This window comes from Sciurus vulgaris, assembly GCF_902686455.1.
Source record: "Sciurus vulgaris genome assembly, chromosome: 2".
Lineage (NCBI taxonomy): Eukaryota > Metazoa > Chordata > Mammalia > Rodentia > Sciuridae > Sciurus > Sciurus vulgaris.
The window spans coordinates 164,683,965-164,708,781 of record NC_136462.1 but is presented as its reverse complement, the minus strand read 5'-3'; the positions used below and the strand labels follow the sequence as shown (position 1 = coordinate 164,708,781).

The 24,817-nt window shown below is 34.6% G+C and overlaps 1 protein-coding gene across 4 annotated transcripts in view; it reads left to right on the top strand.

Moving 5' to 3' along the window:
- The window catches only part of MACROD2 (mono-ADP ribosylhydrolase 2), a 2,108,743-nt gene that overhangs the window by 268,958 nt on the left and 1,814,968 nt on the right, over positions 1–24,817 (top strand). Inside the window, exon 4 of one of the 4 annotated variants that reach the window (XM_079128516.1) lies at positions 7,504–13,872. The exons of the other annotated variants lie outside the window; for them this stretch is intronic. Within the exon in view, the coding sequence (XP_078984642.1) occupies positions 7,504–7,514 (11 nt within the window). The 3' untranslated portion in view covers positions 7,515–13,872. Of the gene's footprint in view, positions 1–7,503; positions 13,873–24,817 lie in introns of those variants that run through there. 4 annotated transcript variants of the gene reach the window in all.

Sequence of the window (24,817 nt, the reverse complement as noted above, 5' to 3'; positions counted from 1 at the left end):
TTTCATGTATACTTTTGTTGATGTGTTTAAATATTTTTTCATTTTCAAAGATTGGTTAACCAAAATTATTTCTGGTTTACATTCCTCCTATCTTCATGATATGGGCTAAATTTATTTTTATGCATATTTCAAACTTTTTACTTTAAAAATACTTCAAATGAACTGGGCATGATAGCACATGCCTATAATCTCAGTAACTCAGGAGGCAGAGGCAGGAGGATTACAAGTTTAAAGCCAGCCTCAGCAATTTAGAGAGGCCCTCAGCAATTTAGTGAGACCCTGTCTCAAAAAATAAAATAAAATAAAATAATATTAAAATAAAAAGGACTATGGAGCTGACTCAGTGGCAAAGCACCCTTGGGTTAATTCCCTAGTACCAATATACAAAAACAAAAACAAAACAAAAGTTCAAATGTTACTTATTAGTAATAGATTTTAATAATAACAAAATAACAAGGGTCTCCATCATTTCTGCAGGAACTTCTTGTTTACAGGGAAAATAACATTATTTTTCAGCACCACAATTCTCATATTGGGCGATTTAAGAGTAAATATTTAATTAATACCTAATAAAATGGGTAAATATCCAGAACAAGTTGGAATCAGAGTTAAAGATTCATATATCATTCAATGGATGTTAGAATGGGTGATCTTAAAGAATTGTCTGTGGAGGAGAAGTTGGCATACTGGCAGTCCTCTTTTTTGGGAAAGAAGAAGTTTTTAGGAGTCTAGGACCAAAAAGATCCAAAAGTTATTAAAAGTACCAACATGGTGGGATGCATAGAAACCAAGCAAACACACTTCAAGGACAAACTGAAACAGAAGAGTAAAGAAGAGTGATGAAGAACTTCTGCATCTGGCATGAAGGAGACAGGAAAGAAGCCTGATTATATGACATCAAGGAAATAAAAGCAGGAGGTTTAGGCCCTCATTTGAACAAAATATATGAGGGCAAGATAAATGCTGTGAGAAATAAAATAATAGCTAGAAAAGAAATAGAGGCAAAAAAAGTATTTGTTTTTAAAATGAGAAACTTGTGAACATTTGAAGGAGTTAATAGTATGTGAGATATCCAAATAAAGATAATATAAAACCATAACTCTATTGATAGGGGGAGATGAGAGTGGGAGCAAAGAATCCCTGTAGTAAGAACATGCAGGATTTAGAGGCCAGCTGAAGAAATCAACTTTTAGAAAGGAGGTGAGCCACTTCTTTGGGGAGGGAAATTTTGAAGGGAATATGAGAAAACATGACACAATCCAATGCCAAAATATCTTGGAGTTACTTAATGAAAATTTCTTTGGTGGGTAGTGAGGAGGGACCAAGAGTTAGTATGATTACATTTCACAGAGTCTGAGGTTGCCATTATGATACCAGATCATGGAATGGCATTGAGAACCCACTGTTTAAAATTCTGTCAGGTAATTTTTTATTTCCATTTTATATGTATTATCATTTAGAAATGTTAGAACCAGAAATTAAATGAAATAGTTTCTTTAAAAATATGCATATTTTTTAAGGAAGTCAGTTTTTTGTGTCAATAGAAGCTGATATAATATAATTATTTTACCAAATTAAAATATCACCTATTTAAAGGTAGAACACATGTAATTTTAAGTGATAAAAGCCAATCTTTTTCTCTGAAATGACTCCACTGGAGTATAACAGATGCTTTAGATATTTTATTTTAGGCAGCTGGCTCCATTGCTTTGAGCCTGAGGTGATGCTGAAAGAACATGATGGTAGAAGGGTATGGCAGCAGAAAGCCACTTACCTTTTGACAGAGGGAAGTAGCAGGGAGCAGGGAAAAGATATAGTTCCCAATAGTACACCCCCTAGTTACCTACTTCCTCCAACCAAGACTCCTCTGCCTATAGTTTCCACCACCTTCCAGTAGTCCATTCAAATTATTATTCTATCAAATGGACTAATCCACTGATGAGGTCAGAGCAAGTCACTTCCCCAAAACTTTACCTCTAGACATTGCTGCACTGGGCACCAAGTCTTCAATACATGAACTTTTCAGGGACATTGCAGATCCAAAACATAACATCATGATATACATAAAAGTCCAGGAAAAAGATTCTTTAAAAGGCAGTTTTACAATAATTTTTATTGGTGCATTATAATTATACATAATAGTGGGTTTCATTATGTCATATTCATACATGTACCTAATTTGATCAGTCTCATTCCCCAGGTCCATTCCTTCCCTCCCTTGCTGTCTTCCCTAATCTCTTGCTCTGCTCTACTAATTTCTCTTTTATTATTGTTACCTTAATTAGTGCATTGTAATTATATATATATATATATATATATAATTGATTTATGATTTAAAAAAGAATAAAGTATCAAAATTTCTACCTCTTATTGCATACTTTATAACATCCAAACCCTGGAAAAGTGTAGAATAATTTGACAGGGAACTAAAAACAAAAATGAAACTGAAACCCTAATAGAAGAAGGTAAATTTGAATATCTCCATATATTTAGAGAGTAATGAATTAGAGAAAGAACAAAAACCCAAAGAAAAAGATCATTTTTGCCTACATAAAAATTAAAAACTATATTTAAAAAATCAAAAGAGCACATGAAATTGGAAAAAAATTTGTAACAGATATGAAAGACAAATTTTAATATTTTTATGTATAAAAAACTGTGAGATATTATTAATGAAAATGAAATTATTAGATAAATTAATCAAGGATATAAAACAATGATTGATTCACTTAAAAGTGGAAACAAATAGAAATCATATGAATGTTTAATCCTGATGATAATCAGCAATAATAAGTGCTGTTTTACACAAAAATTAGCAAGTAAATACTTTTTAAAATGATACTTCTCAATTCTGGTTTGGTGTCTATAGGAAAACTATTTTCACACATTAGCAATGATAAAGCAAATTAATGTGGCACTTTTGGAAAGGTAGTTGACATTAGATCAAGAACCACAAAACTGTGTTTATTGATCTAATTATTTCATTTTTGGCTTTTAACATGCAGAAAATGAACTATTGGAAATGAGACAGAACCCAATTTTCAGAGATTATTTGTTTAAATTATAGTATGTACATTCACTGGAATGTAATGTGGTTTAAACTAATATAAATTTAAGTATATGATGGTTAAACTTATAACATAGGGGTATCAGGTCATCTGTTGCTGTGACACAAATCATCCCCAAACTTCTTTAAACTACAATTTAGCTTGATTCTGTACTTTGGGCGGAGTTTGTTGGGGATAGCTCCTCTCTGCTTGATACAGTATCACTTGGGAAAACTCAAGTTGGGATACAGCATCCATTTCTAGAATTGCTATCTTGTGTAGCTGGCAAGTTGGTGACAGCTGTCAGCTTGGTTCTCAGCTGGGGATGAAGCTGGAAGGTCTTCATTTCTTTCTATGGTTGCCTTCTTCATGGGCTGCTTGGGGCTTTCTCATGGCAAGGCCACAAAGTTACAAGAGCAAGCGTTCCTGAACAACTAGGTAGAAGCTATCCTCTTTAGTCTCAGAAATCAAAACATCCCTTCTACCATAGTGACAAGTTGGCCAAGATTGAAGGGACAGGATATTGTACTCAGATCTCCATTAAATAAAGTCATATTATAAGAAGGTTGTATAGAATAAGAAAAAGTTATTCAACCATTTAACATTAAGTGAAAAATTGTACTCAAAATATTAGTACAGTAGTGATTATAATCTACATGATTCATATCACTTCAAATGGGGTTAAAACTGATCTACACCTATAGAAATAATGTTTGAGGGAGGAATCCACAATTTTTTAAGTTGTGGTCTGATGCTAAGATTTTTTTTAAATGATTTTTTCTATGTAATGCACCATAAATTAAAAGGCTAAGTATAAATCATATATTTATTTTTATATGGGCTTATTTTAAAGAAAAAGTAGAACCGTGATAATAAAACGAATATCAACTAACTTCATTAAGTGCCCCCCAAAAAGAAAAGTAACAAAGAAAAAGGAAAAGAGAGGTTTTAAAGATTACCTCCTCACTGTTTTCCAAACTTGCCTGAATGTTTCCATTTTAATTTCATATTCTAAAAATATCAGTCATAATTGAGGGTGAAATGAAATAATCCCTAAGAAGCAGGCACTAGGTTAGTACAGGATAAGTGAGTATTCTGCCATGATGCCTTTCTTTTACTGTTTCTTGTGATCAGAGCATGGAATCTGTTTTTATTTCCACAATTCCCTTGCACTCCCTTTTCATAACTTAAAATCTTACATATTTTTTCTTCTCAGCCTGTCTTTGAGTCTTTACAGACCCTTTGAGAGTCCAAATTCTAAATCAGAAAAATGGAGATATTTTGAGAAAGCACTCTTATGCTAAGGAAATTTTCACTGAAGCATACATGACAACTTTCCTTGGGGGAAAAACATTCACACTCTGTTGAGTACTGTGGAAGTTCTAGAACACTGGAAATTAGTTAACATTTAGATGGAATGGTAAGGAGACTTTTAAAGAAGCATTTACTCTGATGTCACTACTCGTTTTTTTTCCTATGAATGTATTTTCTGGTTTTATAAATGTTTTGTTGTAAGTATTAATCATCTAACAACTCTGTTATATACTTTTCCAACCCCTTATTCCTAATTAATGATCTGGCATTACCCTGTTATCTTATGGTTTACCTCATGGTTTATGCATCCTAGTTCTTTTGTATGTAGATACCCATGCCCACATGCATGTGCACATAGACAAACACACACAGAGTGAGGATTTTAACTCTGCACAATTTCTCTTTGGGCTCAAAATTGGCCTCAACATTTTCTATTTGGACTAGAATCAAAGTTCATATTTACTCTGTGTGTTTTTTAGAATCATCTTTTCCTTTTAATTTATTTTGCTATTTGAAAAATTAAAATGAACAACTATTTGCTAAAGTATATTCATCTTTCAAAGCTTATATATTAATAGAATGTTACACATATTAACTAGTATAATCTTTCTGAGAAATTTGTAAAAGAAAATAGCAGCTTGCTAAGTGGTTATATTTATGCCCAAAATAAACATATAGTTGCCATAAGAGCTGAGCATTTATATGGTTTATGTATGGAAGACTTATAAAATCAATGCTATTTTCATTCACATTGGTGTGTGATTTTTTTTTTTTAAATGTGGAAAACTTCCTTTATGATCACTGAACATGAACCAGGGCCAGGCATTCAATGAATTGTTAATAGAGACACATTGCAGACATAGGAGCTTTTACATATGAAGGACAAGTAGACATTTATCAAATTACACACATATAAGTAATCTTGACATCTGTGAGCACTGCCTTAAGTAAGGATGGCTGCTGATATGAATGTGTATAATAGGGAGTTATATAGTCAGGAAGGACAGGAAAGGCTTTCCTGAACAACTGAAGCTTGAATTCAACCTGTGGGAAGATGTATTAGAGGTGGTTGACAAGCAAGAGTGTTATTCCAGAGAAAGACCTTTTGGCAGGAGGCAAAGCACATGAAAATACTGCCTTTGCACTTAGAATCTAGTTTTTAATTTTACTGATAACTTGTGCTAATGCTTTTGTCTAACACTGTTCTTTTACTAAGCTTAATGGAAACAATGCAACTGGTTCTTTTAGAAAATGTGTACTAATTTATGTTAGGGACCTGGAGTAGGTATGATAAAACTTACTGTTTGACAATTCCAGTTGCTTATAATTACATCCTCAGCTATTGATGTTAAAATTAAAAGACACTGTTAAGTCATGTTAAAGGTCATTTAACTCAAACTCTATCCTAAATGTTCAGGAAATAAAATATGGATGGTCTCCACTATTTGGGTTTCTGTTTGGCTTCCAGTTGCTCAGTTGTCTGACTTGAAATTTTGGATTAACCTTCCCATCTGATAGCAATTTTTCTGTTTCTGTATTTAATACATGAAAAATCATAGACTTCATGTTACACAGAAGCATTCTAGAGAGGCACATAAATATACAAATTTAGAATTTAGACTTTGGGGATTGTTCTCATCATTTCCTCCACATACCATATTGCAAAATGCATGTAACTCTGAATTTAAGTAATATGGGATCAAAATGATCTTTGCATATAAAATATTCATATGCCAAGAAGTAGTGTGCATGCCTACTTGAGAAGATATAGAGCAAAGGTCAAAAATAGACTTGGGCCATATGTATTCATAACATAAAGATATTCTTACATTGAAGTAATTTAATTCATTTGAATTTTAAAACTATTATGTTGAGTGGCAGATGACATTAAGATGTTAATCATCCAATTTTTTTATACTCAATTCTTAAGTTTATGTGAAAAATTGAAAATAAGCTTGTTTATTCACATTTACTACAAATTTTAACTTTATATAACTGCTAAGTTTAATTATGTATTTATATAAATTGCATTGTATAATTGCTAAGAAAGACAAATTATATACTTTCCTATTGCAAGCATACAAAAGCAGTGTAACATTTTCTTTAAATTCAAGAGATATGTGCTCATACAATTTTCATTATGATTGTGTTCTTAATTTTGTGAGCCTTTCTTTCAGAAGAGGGATTTTTATCCATTATTCTGAATTGTTTTATTAATTTATCAAACCAAACAGATGCCATCAAGTAAAAGCAATCTATTCCATCTCTTTTTCACTAATTACTTTTTAGCTGGATAATCCCTTCTTAAATTGAAGAAACAATTCATGACTCCAAAAAAAGTGCATTGGCCTTCATACATACTTATTGTATGTTTTGGCTCATCAGTGGGCCATCTTTCAAGATATGCTTTGAGGCCTCCTCTTTAGTTGTAATATCAGCAGAGTCAGCTTTTAAATTTATCTTGCTTACTGAATTTTACTACTGACCATAAACTATATGCTGAACTTATTGAAATAAAGTTTGCCAACTTTTATGCTCTTTTGCATAGGGTAGAATACTAATATTACACATTCGTACATATTTAGTTTGAAACTAAGTTAACTGATAATTTAATAGTTCCCTTGCTTTATGTCCTCATATCTAAACATTTAACTGCTTCTCTTCATTCTTTTCCTTTCTCTTCTAGAAGTTCACTACAACGAATTTATCAGTTGGCTAATTCAATTGAAAACATATGCCTAAACTGTATTAGGAAAGCATTTTTTTTCTTGACTAGACCCCATTATTTTACATATGTAATATATATGCCATTATTCTCCCTTCTTAATGAACTCAGATTAAGACTCATAACACATGACTTAGCATTGTATGTAAGGAAAACACAGTCAGTTATTCACTTTGACTGAGTTCCCAGGGGATTTCTGACATTGGGAAAATCATACACATAACAGACAAACTGTTAACTCAAAAGTAGTGAAGAACTTAACAGTTCAGTAGGTAGATTCTCTCCTCAATTCACTGCTTTTATGTAGAACAAGACTGTTTTGTTTGTTGGTACTGGGTATTGAAACTATGGGTGCTTTACTACTGAACTGCATCTTCAGACCTTTCTTAATCTGTTTTTTGTTTTGTTTTGAGACAGGATCTCACTAAGTTGCCAACATCGGCCTTGAACTTGCAATCCTCCTACATCTAACTCTCAGGTTGCTGTGATTACCGATGTGCACCACCGTGCCCCACTGAAACAAGGCTGTTTTGAACAATGTGTGATGTGAAGTGACAACATGGTTCTGTCATTTGGTGCCTGACAAAAGCATACCCATTTTCCTTCTTCTAGGTGTTAGGAAAATTACAAAGTGTTTGTTAGTTCGTGGAAGCTCAAGGAACATTTGATATAGCAGATCTTATCAAGTTCATGGTACTCAAGTTTCATGACAATATATTGGCATATGTAGACAGGGGAGGGCAAAAACTTACTACTTGTATGTTTCACTGTTATCACTTCTTATGGAGGGACCAAATTAGGTAGTAAGTAGGCAGTGTGTTTGTAACAGAATATTTTAAGATTATTATAATTGATACTTACAAAATATTCCTATTCTAGGCTTCTTTCTAAGGGCTATATAAGAACCAACTCATTATTTTTCATATCCCTTTGAGATACTGATATTATTGATACCATTCTTGGAAATCAGGATCTGGTCCTTGTTCCTGGTGTTGAGGATTAAACACCTGAGAAACATTGAGGCAAGAATAGAAAGCAAGTTTTATTTAAGGAATAGGAGCCCAGAGCTGGTATCCATGTGAGTGGTGGTGGGGGGGGTGGGGTGGATGCATTTTTATAGATCTCAGGTTTCTTCCTATCTTGCTCAGGTGAACAAAAGGCAGAATAAGAATCACCCAGAGGATACTCATCAGCAACTCCTTGTGTTGGGAGGAGCGATTTCCTGGAGATGTCAGTAACCTTGAGAAGGTGGGGAAGTACTCTGGAAGTGTTAGCATTTCATTTACTTTTCTTTGAATTAGCCCCATCTTTCTGACCTGATCATTTTATTATCTATGCTGTCTGTCCTTTGCCCTGGTCTCATTATCCCCATTTTGGAGCTGGGAAAACTGAGGAAGAGAGAGGTTACAAAGCTTTCTCAGATACTGTGATGGCACATGCTTATAATCCCAGCAGCCCAGAAGGCTGAGGCAGAAGGATTGCAAATTCAAAGCCAGCCTCAGCAATTTAGTGAGACCCTAAGCAACTTAGGGGAGACCTTGTCTCTAAATAAAACAAACAAATAAACAAAAAAGACTGGGGATGTGGCTTAGTGGATAAGCACCCCTGGATTCAATCCTTGGTAGGAAAAAAAAAAAAAAAAGATGCTTTCTCAGGGTAACACAGAAGAATGACTGAACCAGGATTTGAATGAGGTACCCTAGCCTAGGGTACCTCTTAATCATTGTGTTGTGTTGTATGAGGTCAGAACCCAATATGTTAGGTCAAATGAGGAGACTGATAAACAAACTTCAAAATCTAAAAGTGCATACTGGGGGTGATATTCAGAAAACTACTTTCAGAAGTGAACAGAAGAGATGAGAAGAGATGTCGTGAGGAGTTTTGGTAATGTAGATGACCCACTCCAGGAGGGAGATGTGACATTATAGTATGTGTACTGCCAGTTGTGAATGGGTTTGGAACCTGGCACAAAGACTCACAGTGAGCCCATGGATGGGTCTACACAAAGTGAAAATCTCAATCCAAGAACAGGTTTGTTATTCTTCTGAACTCCTTTAAAAGCAACTTCTTGGTATGGGCATATAAGATTGGCAGAAGTTTTGTGTTCTCCAAAGCAGGTGCTGGTGATGGCAGTTAAGGGTTGGAGGCTTTAGGGCCATCATATTTCTAACAAATTAACCACTCTTCTTTAATAGCATGAATACATGAAATCTTGCGCATGCTCTGATATTATGTGACTCTTATTTATAGATCCTTAGTAAATATGAAATAACCCTGATCTTTTTATAAAAAGATTAACCAGGTTATCATCCATAAATGCTAATGCAATATTCTTATAGCTTTAAATACAGCACCAAGAACATCATTGTACAGTAAGCATTTTATTTTTTAAGCTTGTTTTTTCTCCTTTCAGTCATAGTGAAATTTAAGCTCCATATATCCTTCTTTCATGGGTAAACGGAACCTACTTTGTATATGAGGGAAAGTAGTCTGAAACCAAGGGCTATAGAAAATAATAATTTTAAATGCCCTTAGGCATTATACCATTTAATCTCCATATCAACCTTGGAAACTAAACTATATTCATCTCCATTTTTCAGTTGGGGAAACTGAAATCCCCCAAAATTGCACAAAGTTGCAAGTAGTAAGCATTAAATCTGGGATCAGTAACTAGGTCTGAGGGATTCCAAACCTATTGATTTTATTATTTCACACTCAGATATTGACAAAATGCAAGTAGGCAACATTTCAAAAAGTGAAGTAGTAGAATCTGTCTACTTCTTTTTGAGTAACAAAGGACTATCCCAACCTTATTAGAGAACCTGCCGAAAGCAGTTAGTGGTACACTCTTACCAATACTAAAAAGAATAGTGGGAACCTTTTCCTGTTACTCTGCTATTACTTCTATCCTCCTACCCCCATCACTTGCAGACACCCTGCATCCTGAGAGTTGAGGGTTCATAGACACTATTCCATTCCTTTCATTCCTTCTGAGCTTCTCTGGCTTTAGATCTGAGCAAGTTCCCCATGCTTCCTTGAATCCCAAAGCCTATAATCTCAGGTTCTTTGTATCTTACAAAGTTGATTTAGTACTGCTGCAAGTATTGCTATGTTTTTTCCTTAGACTAACCTATCCATTACAAGATGTGGACAGCCATGTTGGTGTAATTGTGTACATCAGATTCTTCCTTAGGCATAAATTCTACCTTGTAATGATTCCTAAGCACTGTAAGGCTAGGTGAAATTAACCTTTTAAATAAAAATGTCTGACAAGTAATTTTTTTTCCTCTATTTTTGGTACTGGGGATTGAACCAAGGGGCTCTTAACCACTGAGCAACATCCTCATCCCTTTTCTATATTTTATTTTGAGACAGGGTTTTGCCAAGGTGCTTGAGGCCTTGCTAAGTTGCTGAGTCTAGCTATGAACTTGTGATCCTGCTGCCTCAGCCTCCTGAGCTGCTGGGATTACAGGAGGATACCACCATGCCCAGCTGGCAAATAAGTTTTTGCTTTTACCTGGGATTGAGAGTATATTTTTATGTTTGGAACTTATTAATGTTCCAAGAATCCATTGTACCCATTTGTAACACTTCATGATGTTTCTATGTGCAGCAGGCAAGCATTTGCTCTGAGGGTTATCAGAACATCATCATCTTGACGGTTGTGATTTGTACTTCTTTCTGTAATCCTTTGATTTAGTACCAGATTATTGGGTCAGGATAAGGCATAATAAAATGTTCTATGAGTAAGTCATGCTTTTACTCTTTGTCTAGAAAATTCTTCTATTTAATGTCTGAGAAATAGTCATCTGAGTACAGCTCAAGTACTTCAATTCTGTGAATATTTTCTAATTCTAGTTTAATCTGTTTTTACTCTCTTAGGTCTTTGTACAGACCACACCTTGTTGACTCTTAAATTTGTTCTAATTAGTTATACATGACAATAGAATGCACTTTGACACATCATACATAGATGGATTATAACTTCTCATTCTTCTGGTTGTACATCATGTAGAATCATGCCAGTCATGTAGTCATATATGTACATAGGGTAATAATGTCTAATTCGTTCTACTACCCTTTCTACCTCCATAAAACTCTCCCCTACCTTCACTCTTCTCTGCCTATACCAAATTTCTTCTATTTTTCCCTAGCTGCCACCCCCCCCCCCCCTTATTGTGAATTAGCATTGACATATCAGAGAAAACATTTGGCCTTTGGTTTTATTAGGATTGGCTTATTTTGCTTAGTATGACATTCTCCAACTTCATCCATTTACTGGAAAATGTCATAATTTCATTCTCCTTTAAGGCACAGTGATTTTCCATTGTGTATATATACCACATTTTCTTTTTCCATTCATCTGTTGAAGGGCATCTAGGTTGGTTCCATATATATAGAAGTTATTAATAATAGGGAAGCAAAGCTAGAGGATTAGAATAATATACACAAAGTTCAACATCAATTGTAGACAGATTCAACACCTTGGACCCTGGTCTTCCAGTGTGAGTTTCCTTCCAGTAATAAATGGAGAGGCAGAAAGATCCTTCCCATGCATGAGATGGCTAACAGAAGTATATGTTACGCACTGTGATTGCCACCATCTCAGTGATTTTCATGGTTTGGTGGACTTTTACAGTGCTTATCCTCAGAATATGACTCAGAGTAAGAATCAGACAAGTACAATACAACTCAATGTTGGTTGTAGTATTTCACATCATTTTATTAATTCTTTTATTCAACCTAGTCAAATTTTATTTGGAGGTAGAATTTTAAATACACCTTTATAGAATATCATTAAAAAGTATTGCCATATATTATTTTTATATAAACATTCTTCTTTAATAAATAGACCATACCTTCCTTTGGATAAGAGATTACATTTTTAATATGTATTTTCTTTAATTTTATTGTACACATAGGATACAATAGCCTTTGAATGCTATATCAATTTAAAAAACACAAATTAACTGAATAGGCATTTTTAATTCTGATTTAATACCCAATGGAAGAAGTTTGTCTAGAGACAAGACCTTGTCAAAAACAATTGAAAGTCTGCTCTTTGTGGCTTCTTTGTTTTGCTTGGGGTTTTATTTATTTATTTATTTTTTGATTTGGGTTCTTTTTTTTATTTATCTTTTAAATTTTTACATTTTGATTCATTGTACACAAATGAGGTACATCATTTTGTTTCTTTGGTTGTACATGATGTAGATTCATACCATTCATATAATCATACATGTACATAAGGGTAATGATGTCTGTCTCATTCCACCATTTTTTAGATCCCTCTCCCTCTCATCTCCTTCTACATAATCTAAAGTTCCCCCATTCTTCTCTCCCTCCCCACACCCCACCCCAATTATATATCATTCTTCACTTACCAGGGAAAACATTTGGCCTTTGGCTTTTTGGGATTGGCTTATTTCACTTAGTATAATATTCTTTAATTCCATCCATTTATTTGCAAATGCCATAATATTATTATTCTTTATGGCTGAGCAATATTCCATTGTGTACATATACCACAGTTTCTTTATCCATTCATCTGTTGAAGGGCATCTAGGTTGGTTCCACAATCTAACTATTGTGAACTGAGCTGCTATAAACATTGATGTGGCTGCGCTACTGTAGTATGCTGATTTTAAGTCCTTTGGGTATAAACCGAGGAGTGGGATAACCGGGTCAAAAGGTGGGTCTATTCCAAGTTTTCTGAGGATTCTCCACACTGCTTTCCAGAGTGGCTGCACCAATTTGCAACTCCACCAGCAATGTAAAAGTGTGCTTTTTTCCCCACATCCATGCCAAAATCTATTATTGTTTGTGTTCTTGATAATAGCCATTCTAATTGGAGTAAGATGAAATATTAGAGTTGTTTTAATTTGCATTTCTGTAATTACTAGAGATGTTGAACACTTGTTCATATATTTATTAATTGCCTGTATGTCTTCTTCTGTGAAGTGTCTGTCCAGTTCCTTGGCCCATTTATTGATTGGGTTCTTTGTATTTTTGTTGTAAAGTTTTGTAAGTTCTTTATAAATTTTGGAGATAAGTCCTCTATCTGAAGTGTGTGTGGAAAAGATTTTTCTCCTACTCTGTAAGCTCTCTCTTCACATTCTTGATTGTATCCTTTGCTGAGAAAATCTTTTTAGTTTGAGTCCATCCCATTTATTGATTATTACTTTGATTTCTTGTTCTTTGGGAGTCTTGTTGAGGAAGTCTGATCCTAAGCCAACATGATGAAGATTCGGGCCTACTTTGTCTAGTATTAGATGCAGGGTCTCTGGTCTAATTCCTATGTCCTTGATCAATTTTGAGTTGTGTTTGTGCAGGGTGAGAGTAGAGGTTTAATTTCATTTTCTGTACATGGATTTTCAGTTTTCCCAGCACCATTTGTTGAAGAGGATATCTTTTCTCCATTGTATGTTTTTGGCTCCTTTGTCTAGTATGAGGTGACTGTATTTATGTGGTTTTTTTCTCTGTGTCTTCTATTCTATACCATTGGTCTGCCTGTCTGTTTTGGTGCCAATATCATGCTGTTTTTGTTACTGTTGCTCTGTAGTATAGTTTAATGCCTGGTATTGTGATACCTCCTGTTTCACTTTTTCTACTCAGGATTGTTTTGGTTATTCGAGGTCTCTTGTTCTTCCAGATGAAGTTCATGATTGCTTTCTCTATTTCTATGAGGAACGTCATTGGAATTTTAATTGGAATTGCATTGAATCTGTATAGTGCCTTTGGTAGAATGGCCATTTTGACAATGTTAATTCTGCCTATCCAAGAACATGGGAGATCTTTCCATTTTGAAGGTTTTCTTCAATTTCTTTCTTTTGTTCTAGAGGTCTTTCACTTCTTTCGTTAGATTAATTCCCAAGTATCTTATTTTTTTGAGGCTACTATGAATGGAGTGGTTTTCCTAATTTTTCTTTCAGAGGATTCATCACTTATGAATAGAAATGCATTAGATTTACACATATTGTTTTTATATCCTGCTACTTTGCTGAATTCATTTATTAGTTCTAGTGGGAGTTTTTGATCTTCTAAATATAGGATCATGTCATCAGCAAATAGTGACAGCTTTAGTTCTTCTTTTCCTATTTGTATTCCTTTAATTTCTTTGGTCTGTCTAATTGCTCTGGCAAGTGTTTCAAGGACGATGTTGAATAGAAGTGGTGAAAGAGAGCATCCTTGTCTTGTTCCAGTTTTTAGTGGGAATGCTTTCAGTGTTTCTCCATTAAGAATGATGTTGGCCCTGGGTTCGGTCCCTAGCACACACACACACACACAAAAAAAAAAAAAAAAAAAAAAAAAAGAATGATGTTGGCCGTGGGCTTAGCATAGATAACCTTTACATTGTTGAGGTATGTTCCTACTATTCCTATTTTTTCTAGTGTTTTAAGCATGAAGGGGTGCTGTATTTTATCAAATGCTTTCTCAGCATCTATTGAAATAATCATGTGATTCTTAACTTTCTTAACTTTAAGCCTATCAATGTGATGAATTACATTTATTGATTTTGGTATGTTGAACCAACCTTGCAGCCCTGGGATAAGCCCCACTTGATCATGGTGCACTATCTTTTTAATATATATTTTTATGCTATTTGCCAGTATTTTGTTAAGGATTTTTGCATCCATGTGCATCAGGGATATTGGTCTAAAGTTTTCTTTCTTTGATGTGTCTTTCTCTGATTTTGGTATCAGAGTGACACTAGCCTCATAGAATGAATTTGGAACGGTTCCCTCCTTTTCTATTTCCTGGAATACTTTGAGGAGTATTGGTATCAGTTCTTCTTTAAAGGTCTTGTAGAATTCAGCTGAGAATCCATCTGGTCCTGGGCTTTTCTTGGTTGGTAGGCTTTTGATGGCTTTTATTTTGGTGCTTGAAATTGATCTGTTTAGATTGTGTTCATTTTCCTGATTCAGTTTGGAAGTATCATATGTCTCTAAAAATTTGTCAATATCTTCGATATTTTCTCTTTTGTTGGAGTATAGATTTTCAAAGTAGCTTCTTTAATTGTTATGTATTTCAGTGGTGTCTGTCGTGATCTTTCCTTTTTCATCACGAATTCTAGTAATTTGAGTTTTCTCTCTCCTTCTCTTCATTAGTGTGGCTAGGGGTTTATCAAAGAACCAACTTTTTATTTTGTCAATTTTTTGAATTGTTTCTCTTTTTTCAATTTCATTGATTTCAGCTCTGATTTTAATTATTTCCTGTCTTCTACTATTTTTGGTGTTTATCTGTTCTTCTTTTCTAGGGCTTTGAGATGTAATGTTAGGTCATTTAGTTGTTGAATTTTTATTTTTTTAATGTATGAGCTCAATGCACTGAACTTTCTTCTAAATACTGCTTTCATAGTGTCCCAGAGATTTTGATATGTTGTGTCATTGTTCTCATTTACTTCTAAGAATTTTTTTATTTCTTCCCTGATGTGTTCTGTTATTGCATCATTCAATAGCACATTATTTAGTCTCCAGATGAATAAGTAGTTTTTGTTTGTTATTTTATTGTTCATTTCTAATTGCATTCCATTATGGTCTGGTAGGATATAGGGTAGGATCTCTATTTTTATGTATTTTCTAATGGCTTCTTTGTGGCATAGCATATGGTCTATTTTGGAGAAGGATCCATGAACTGCTGAGAAGAAAGTATATTTGCTCGATGATGGATGAAATACTCTGTAAATATCCATTAAGTCTGTATCATTGATTGTATTATTTAGTTCTATAGTTTCTTTGTTCAGTTTTTGTTTGGAGAATCTATCCAGTGGTAAGAGCGGTGTGTTAAAGTCCCCCACTATTAATGTGTTTTGGTCTATTTGATTCTTAAAATTGAGAAGGGTTTGTTTATATACATAGATGCTCCATTGTTTGGGGCATAAATATTTAAAATTGTTATATCTTGCTGTTTTAGGCTTCCCTTAAGCAGTATGAAATATCCTTCTTTATCCCTTCTGACCAACTTAGGTTTGAAGTCTACTTTATCTGGTATGAGGATGGAGACCCCTGCTTTTTAACTGGGTCCATGTGCACAGTATGTTTTTCCCTATCCTTTCACCTTTAGTTTGTGAATGTCTTTTTCTATGAGATGAGTCTCTTGAAGGCAGCATATTGTTGGGTCCTTCTCTTTAATCCAATTTGCCAGTCTACGTCTTTTGATTATTGAGTTTAGGCCATTGACATTCAAGGTTATTAATGTGATATGATTTGTATTCCTGGTCATTTTGGCTTATTTTTGGTTTTTAACTTGACTTAGTTTCTCCTTTGATTGGTTTTTCCTTTAGGGTAGTTCCTCCCTTTGCTGACTTGTATTGTTGCTCATCACTTCCTCCTCATGAAATACTTTGCTGAGAATGTTCTGTAGGGCAGACTTTCTATTTGTAAATTCTTTTAACTGTTGTTTATCGTGGAAAGATTTTATTTCATTGTCAAATCTGAAGGTTAGTTTTGCTAGGTATAGGATTCTTGGTTGGCATCTGTGTTCTTTCAGAGTTTGAAACATATTGTTCTAGGCCCTTCTTGCTTTTAGAGTCTGGGCTGAGAAATCTGCTTATATCCATATTGATTTCCTATTATATGTAATCTGACACTTTTCTCTAGCAGCCTTTAGAATCCTATCTTTATTTTGTATGTGAGGTATTTTCTTTATAATGTAACTTGGTGTGAACCTGTTATAATTTTGTGTACCTAGTGTTCTGTAAGCCTCTTGTATTTGATTTTCCACTTCATTTTTTTCAGGTTTGGAAAATTTTCTGATATTATTTCATTGAACAGGTTGTTCGTGCCTTTGGTTTGTATCTCTGTGCCTTCCTCAATCCCAATAATTCTTAAATTCGTTCTTTTCATGATATTCCATAATTCTTCGAGGTTCTGTTCATGGCTTCTTAACATCTCAGTTTGTTCAATTTTATTTTTAAGATTAAATATTTTGTCTTCATTGTCTGAGATTCTGTCTTCCATGAGGTCCATTCTGTTAGTGATGCTTCCTATTGAGTTTTTAACTTGGTTTATCATTTCAAGTATTTGTTTGTTTGTTTTTTCCGAATCTCTATCTCTTTATTGAAGTGTTCTTTTGCTTCCTGCATTTGCTCTCTTATCTCGTCTTTTGCTTCACGGGTCATTTTAAGTATGCAGAATCTAAACTCTTTTTCTGTCATTTCTACTGCCATGCTGTCATTGGATTCTATCACAATAGCATCTTGGTTTGTTAGGGACAGTTTGTTCCCCTTTTTTTCTTATTGTTTCTATATATTCCCCTCTAGCAGTGATGATCAGAGATACTGAAGTTCCCCGCTTGCAGGCTTTTTATGACCTCGCAGTTTTCCACTACCTCTGCTTTGAAGGGGAGATGAATACCAGTAGCACCCAATATAGAGAAAATGTTGCCTATACCAGATAGCTCCTATAAAGACTTTAACATTATTGTAATGAACAGGATCAGTTTGATTACTATTTACAGTATTTCTAGTTGTGAACAAGAGGGTGGTGAAGGGTGTAGGATGTAAGTGAGTAAATAGAGGTACCTGTCAAAGGGCCACCAGTCTCCTGTAGGTGTCTCATAAAGGGAACTGCCCGTCCAATGATGATGGCCACGCCCTCAGGAATAATTCAAAATGCCTACACCAGCCTCCAAAGAAGCTGGGGAGGCCCAGTGAGGGTGTACTGAGTCAGCATGGAGGCAGGCCTCAGCAATAGGGGGACAGGTGGGCAGGCACAGCTATCGGCCTCCATCCTTGGTGTGGGGGTGTGCTGGGGGGCTCAGCGACTGCATCCCTTGGGGTTTTATTTTTAATCATTTCAAAAAAAAATTGTTTTTTGTTTTTGTTTTTTGTATAAACACCTATTTTTTGGTTTGTTCCAGTGCCATCCAAAATACTTTAATTCGTCCTAGGAACTTCCATTCATTAAGTCCTTTGAATTTATTCCAGAAGTCTGAATTGTTGCAGGAATTATATTAAAATTGTTGTCTCAGTATCACCATGGAGTTTAGTTTTTCTCTAAGCAGAATATGAGAAGGGATTTGGATGCCCATTATTTATTAAGGGAGGGCCCTCAGGAAAAGGAGAGGGAAGAAAGCAAGACAAGGCAGGGGAAAAGGTAAGCAAGGATGTGGTCCAGCATCAGCATAATCCCACAGATATCTGTGAATTGTACTGCAGATTTGGTTCTACATTGAAGTAAGGGGCTGGCCTTTGGTACTCTCACAGGCCGGTCATTCGTTCTGAAGGAGGACAGTTCTTCAGAGATGTGGACAGTTAGGAGTCATTAACAGTCCACACATTATGTCCCAGAGTTTCTATTCCTTATTCATTATTAAACAAGAAGTCATCATCAAGATATGACAATGAAAGATAAGTTCTTTCACTCAGAGAAAATAAACTAGTAAATAAAAAAAACAATATGGTGGTAAGAATTCAAATAAGGAGCACAGATCAAGGATAAGACATAGTTATTATTTCAGTATTAGAAATGAAGGTAAAATATTCCCAGGCAGTATATATGGAATTTATAAGTTATGAACAAGACAACAAGGTGGTGATGGTAGGGACCAGGTTGAAGGATGCATCAAAGGTTCTGTATTTATGAGTGAGTTGAGAGAAAGAGAAACATACAGAGTAGACAGCTTCTGGTCATGGTGATGTATCTTCAGACCATAAAAGAGAGTTCTTTGATTACAAACAACAGAAATCAACTCTGCTAATATGTACAAAAGCAATTTATAAGAGATTAAGTGAATACTCACAGATTCCAAGTTAAAGGAAAATTGGAGGAACCAGCTTAGGTAGGAGCAGAATTATATGTGGATCAAGGTATCAGGGTTCAAATGAACATCCTCAATAGGATTATGCATTAGAATATAATTGGAATTCCTGGGATGAACTTTACACAGTCTTGTGTTACTGTGCTAAGGAATTTTATTCTAGGGAAATGCATCTTATTGACAACTTTTAGCAAAAATCAGTGTGACATGATTGAGGATCCTACCAAGGTATTATCCAATAAGAGTGTTATAAACTTCCAAGGAATATCAGGATATCATTACTAGGAATGGAAGTATATACTAGGGTAACAAAGTACAAATATTCTTTGTATTATGGAATGGAAGTTTTATTTTATTCTTAATATGAAAATGACCAGACACATCCTCTCGGGGAAAAGGAGGAACATGTAGTTTTGGTCACAGGACCAGCTAAAGCAGGGGTAAAAGTATTGACTGGGGGCAAGGAATCCATCCTGCTATGACAGGAAGTAGCAGGGCCAATGTGGCAGGTCCAAGTAGCAGGGTCAGTATGTTGAAGAGAACCAAGAAAGTAGCAGGAGAGACAAGATTATTATTACCTTACATATAAGGGCAAGATCAGGATGATAATGGCAAAAACCAGAGTCAAGGGTCTTTGGAAAAGTGATCAGAGTTAAGACTAGAGGCATGAATCTAGTCAAAACATACATTTTGACAGGAAATGAAAGGGACACAACCAAGGTGAAGGTGGTAGGGATGGAAAAAATGAGGACAGATTCCCACAAAACAGGCTTTATCCTGGTTGTGCTTTGCATAGTTGCAGCACTGAGTGTTCGGGAGGGAGCACAGAGAGTCACAGAATTATATGTCTCCAGCATTAAAATTAGAATAGTAAGACATTATTCAGTGTTTCAGGATTCTACAATAACGTGTAAGGTTTGCTTTTTAAACTTAAGAGTGCTTTTAAGCTATATATATGGTGAAATATATATCCTATCAATTTCCTGGGTCATAAAGTGTACTGCACGAAAACATAAGAGCATGTTTTAATACAGTTTTTAATGGAGAGATTGAGTAATTGGAGGGACTCTAGAGCCTCACCTAGACAGGAAGGAAGCAAAATAAAATAGTCATTAACCAAAGTCAGAGTTTAAAAGGAGAAGAGACAGGACTTTTGAGCAGGAGTTTAGGAGCTTAGGAACACATAGTATAGGTAAGGGTACCTATAGGAGAATAATTTTACCAAGTGTAGAGGGATAACAGCCGTAAAGAAATTAAAGGCATATAAATAGGAAAAGAATAGTTCAAACTATCCCTATTTGCTGAGGACATAATCCTATGTTTAGAAGACCCAAAAAAACTACTCCAGAAAACTTCTAGAACTCACAAACGAATTCAGCAAAGTAACAGGATAGAAAATTAGCACCCATAAATCAATTACATTCCTATACACCAATGATGAATCAGCAGAAAGAGAAATTAGGAAAACTATCCTGTTCACAATCTCCCTCCACCCCAAATACTTGAGAACCAATCTAACAAAAGATGTGAAAGACATCTACAATGAAAACTACAGAACACTAAAAAAAGAAATTGAAGAAGACCTTAGAAGATGGAAAAATCTCCCGTGTTCTTGGATAGGCAGAATTAATATTGTCAACATGGCCATACTACCAAAAGTGCTATACAGATTTAATGCAATTGCTATTAAAATTCCAATGATGGACTTCATAGAAATAGAAAGAGCAGTCATGAAATTCATTTTGAAGAATAAGAGGCCAGAATAGCCAAAGTAATCCTTAGTGAGAAAAGTAAAGCAGTAGGCATCACAATACCAGACTTTAAATTATACTACAGATCTATAGTAACAAAAACCACACAGTATTGGCACCAAAACAGACATGAAGACCAATGGAACAAAATAGAAGGCACAGAGACAAACCCACCTACATACAGTTCTCTCGTGCTAGACAAAGACTCCAAAAACATACATTGGAGAAAAGATAGCCTCTTCAACAAATGGTGCTTAGAAAACTAGAAATCCATAGTAGTAGACTAAAATTTAACTCCTATTCCTCTCCCTGCCCAAAACTCAACTAAACGTGTATCAAAGACCTAGGTATTGACCAGAAACCCTACACATACTAGAGGAGAGTGTAGGCCCAACGTTCTGTCAGCTCAGGAACTAACTTCCTCAACAAGACTCCTAAAGCTCTAGAAGTAAAATCAAGAATCAATAAATGGGATGATACCAAAGAAAAATCTTCTTCACAGCAAAGGAAACAATCAAGAGCATGAAGAGAGAGCCTACAGAATGGGAGAAAATATTTGCCACCTGCACAGCATTGATTTCCAGGATTAAAAAAACTTAACAGCAAAAAAACCAAATAACCCAGTCAATAAATGGGCAAAGGAAATGAATAGACATTTCTTTTTTTTTTTTTTTTTTTTTTTTGCGGTCCTGGGGATCGAACTCAGGGCCTTGTGCTTGCAAGACAAGCACTCTATCAGCAGAGCTATCTCCCCAGCCAAATAGACACTTCTTAAAAGAAGAAATAGGAACAGTCAACCAATGCATGAATGATTCAACATCTCTAGCAATTAGAGAAATGCAAATTATAACTACACTGAGATTCCATGTCATTCCAGTCAGAATGGTAATTATCAAGAATACAAGTAACAATAAATGTTGGCAAGGATCTTGGGAGGAAAAGGTACATTCATACGTTGCTGATGAGACTGCAAATTGGTGCAAGCACTCTGGAAAGCAGTATGGAGATTCCTGAGAAAACTTGGAATGGAACCACCATTTGACCCAGTTATCCCACTCCTAGGTATATATTTAAAATCAGCATATTATAGTGACACAGCCACATCAATGTTTATAGCAGCTCAATTTACAATAGCTAAGCTATAGAACCAACCTCGGTGTACTTCAACATATGAATGGATGAAGAAAATCTGGTGTATATGCACAATGGAGATTACTCAGCCATAAAGAATGACATTATGCATTCGCCAGTAAATGGATGGAAGTAGACTGTCATGCTAAATGAAATAAGCCAATCCAAAAATCAGAAGGCCAAATGTTCTCTCTGATATGTGGATGCTAACAGACAAGGGGGAAGGGTGGAGAGGGGAGAATAGAAGTTTATTGGATTAGACAGAAGGGAATGAAGGGAAGGGAAAGGGGGTAGAAATAGAAAAGACAGTGGAATCAATCTGATGTAACTTTTCTATGTTCACATATGAATATAACACAGTCAACATATCATGTACAGCCACAAGAATGGGAACCTAATCAGAATAAGTTATACTACATGTGTGTATAACATGTCAAAATACACTCTACTGTAAACATGTATATCTAAAAAGAACAAAGAAAGAAAAAAATTGCCTTTGAGCCAAATTCTTGAGTGGTATGTCTGGGCAATTAGTGCTCTGCTTAGGCCATCATTATCCTTTTGAAAATGAGGGAATTGTGGATGGATAAGTCATTGTTTGGTTTCTTTATTGTCTTTTCATCTATATGATTTGCTATCTTACTACCTTTTCAAATATTTCACATTTTCCTTAACATCTATAATTTATATAGAGTTCTAAACTTATAGTAATAACAATGATAATGGCAACAATGTCAATAATAATAATGCCAACATTTTCACCAAAGATAAATTTGAATCAGAAAAAGTACAAGAATAATTATAGCTAAAAATAGAACTTTTAAAATTTAAAACCAGAAATTACATTGCTTGAAGATTTGGGGGGTTCTGAGTGGAGTTCTAATTGATTGTCAGTAAATACTATGATTGAAATGAATATTTATTATTAACTGGAAAATAACATTGTTATAGAAAATAACATTTTTATAATGGTTTGATAACATTTTATACAGATTTCAAAAGCTATACATACTTTATTCCTGGCAATGCTAGTTTCATGAAATTGACAGATGAATTCAAATGTGTTTGAAGACCTATGTACTATCAGCACAACGAAATTTCATAACTGTCACATACTGAAAAATAGATGCTGGGACTACACCATCTGTCTTATTACTCTGTACAGCATGTTTTTTCCTCAGCTCTCTAATTACATATCTTCTTTTTCTCTTGCAAAGCATTTGCTAAAGGTATTTCATGAAAGAAGCTTGCAATTGAGCTCCTCCAATTGGAAAATATTTTATACACTCTATTATACAAAAATTGTTTATATTTTTAACCTTTAAAACATTTAATTTTAGTCTTACATTGCAGTCTTGGTTTTATCTAAGTTTGTGTTTCCCAGGTTATGTCATGGTAAGATTTAACTGAATCACCACACCTTTTGAGATCGCTGAATATTTTACTTAAGTAAATGATTGTATTAAAATAGAATAAAGTGACTGATAATATTTCTATATATGCTAGAAAATCACAAAGGTAAAAGAGCTAAAACCTATTAAAGATATAATATAAGGAACCAAAATATTACCACTAGCATTTGTTAATCTAAATGGTAAAAAGGACAGCTTCCAAAGTGGGCAGAAAACTCTTTCTTAAGCCAGTGGAAAATAGGCACTGGTAAAAAATCTACTTTCAAATTTCTATACTATGTTTTTCTATAAATTTACATGGCAAGTAGTAGAGAAGAGTGTGTTAAAGAATAAAGTTTACTCGAGTTAGGAAAAATACCAGAAAAATGTTGAGAATGTCTAGAAGGTTTAAAAACCAGTGAAGTTTAAGGAAGCTGGATTTCCTTAATGTCATATTTCTCATACATCTATCATTAATTTGCTTTCTGTAGAACCTCATCTGCACAAATTTAAACTACCATCTAGGGTTTATTTTAGGTTTACTTTAAAACTACTTACTTCCAAAAAGTCCTAAGTCTCAGTCGAAGCAATACTATCTGTAAATAAAGTTTAAAAATGTCTGTCACTTCACATCATTCATGTTTCCCACCATGGACACGCTGTGTTGAAGAAATTATGTTAAATGTATTCAGAAGGGAAATGTTTGGACAAAGATGAGAGATTAAGAAGCAGAGGGTGGAATTTAGAGAACTAAATATAGACGAGCATAATTATCAGAAACACAAATAGATGCTAAGTTTATCCAAATCAGGTTTCTCCAACCATGGTGCAAGTGGGTAGTGTAAGCCTATTTGGAGACTTTTCTGTTCCCTCTTCCCTGCCTCTCTCCCCTCTTAACTATGTTGGTTATCTAGAATATGAACAAATATGAATGGGATTTTGGTTGGCCCCCTTTAGTTCTTCTAGGGGATTTGCTGCTGCTGTTCTTTTATACTCATCTCCATTCAAAAAAACCCCCAAAAGAATGCTCTGACTGTTAAACTGTGTTGATTTGTCCCTCTTATTCTATATAACTTTACTATAATATTCACATGGTATGTGTGTACTTTTTTGTATGTGTCTCTCTCCATACTTGCATATAGTTTCATGAAGACAAGTTTCATTTCTGTGCTTTTTATATTATATCTTGAACTCCTACAACAGAATCTGGCATAGGGTGATTATTTAATAAATGTTTGCTAAATGAATTAATTAATGATTTTATATTTGATTGTGACCTCATGTTCTTAGCCTCTGACTTGATAGTACATATTTCCTCTTGCCTAACCTCTAAAATGGATTTTTGTGCATTTGTTTAGGCATACAGAAGAATCTCTCTTCTGACAGAAATTTATTTGTGAACTATTAATTTAGGGTTGAAACTCTAAAACAGTAGCTGTGGCCCAGTTAATTTTCTTGGCTTTATAAAAAATTAGTTTTGCAAAGTAATTTCTTATTGTTTTCATGTAGTACCACTTATGACTTAAACTTTGGTCATTTGAGATAAATGCTACATTTTGAATGGCACATGCAAATGGTATGTTTTATGAATAGTGATTTTGTGTAAAGCATTTCACAATTTTCATTTCCCCTCTTATTTTGATAAGTACCTGTTACTTCAGTTATGTGGTAGTTTTAATCTTAAGTTAGTAAAAATGT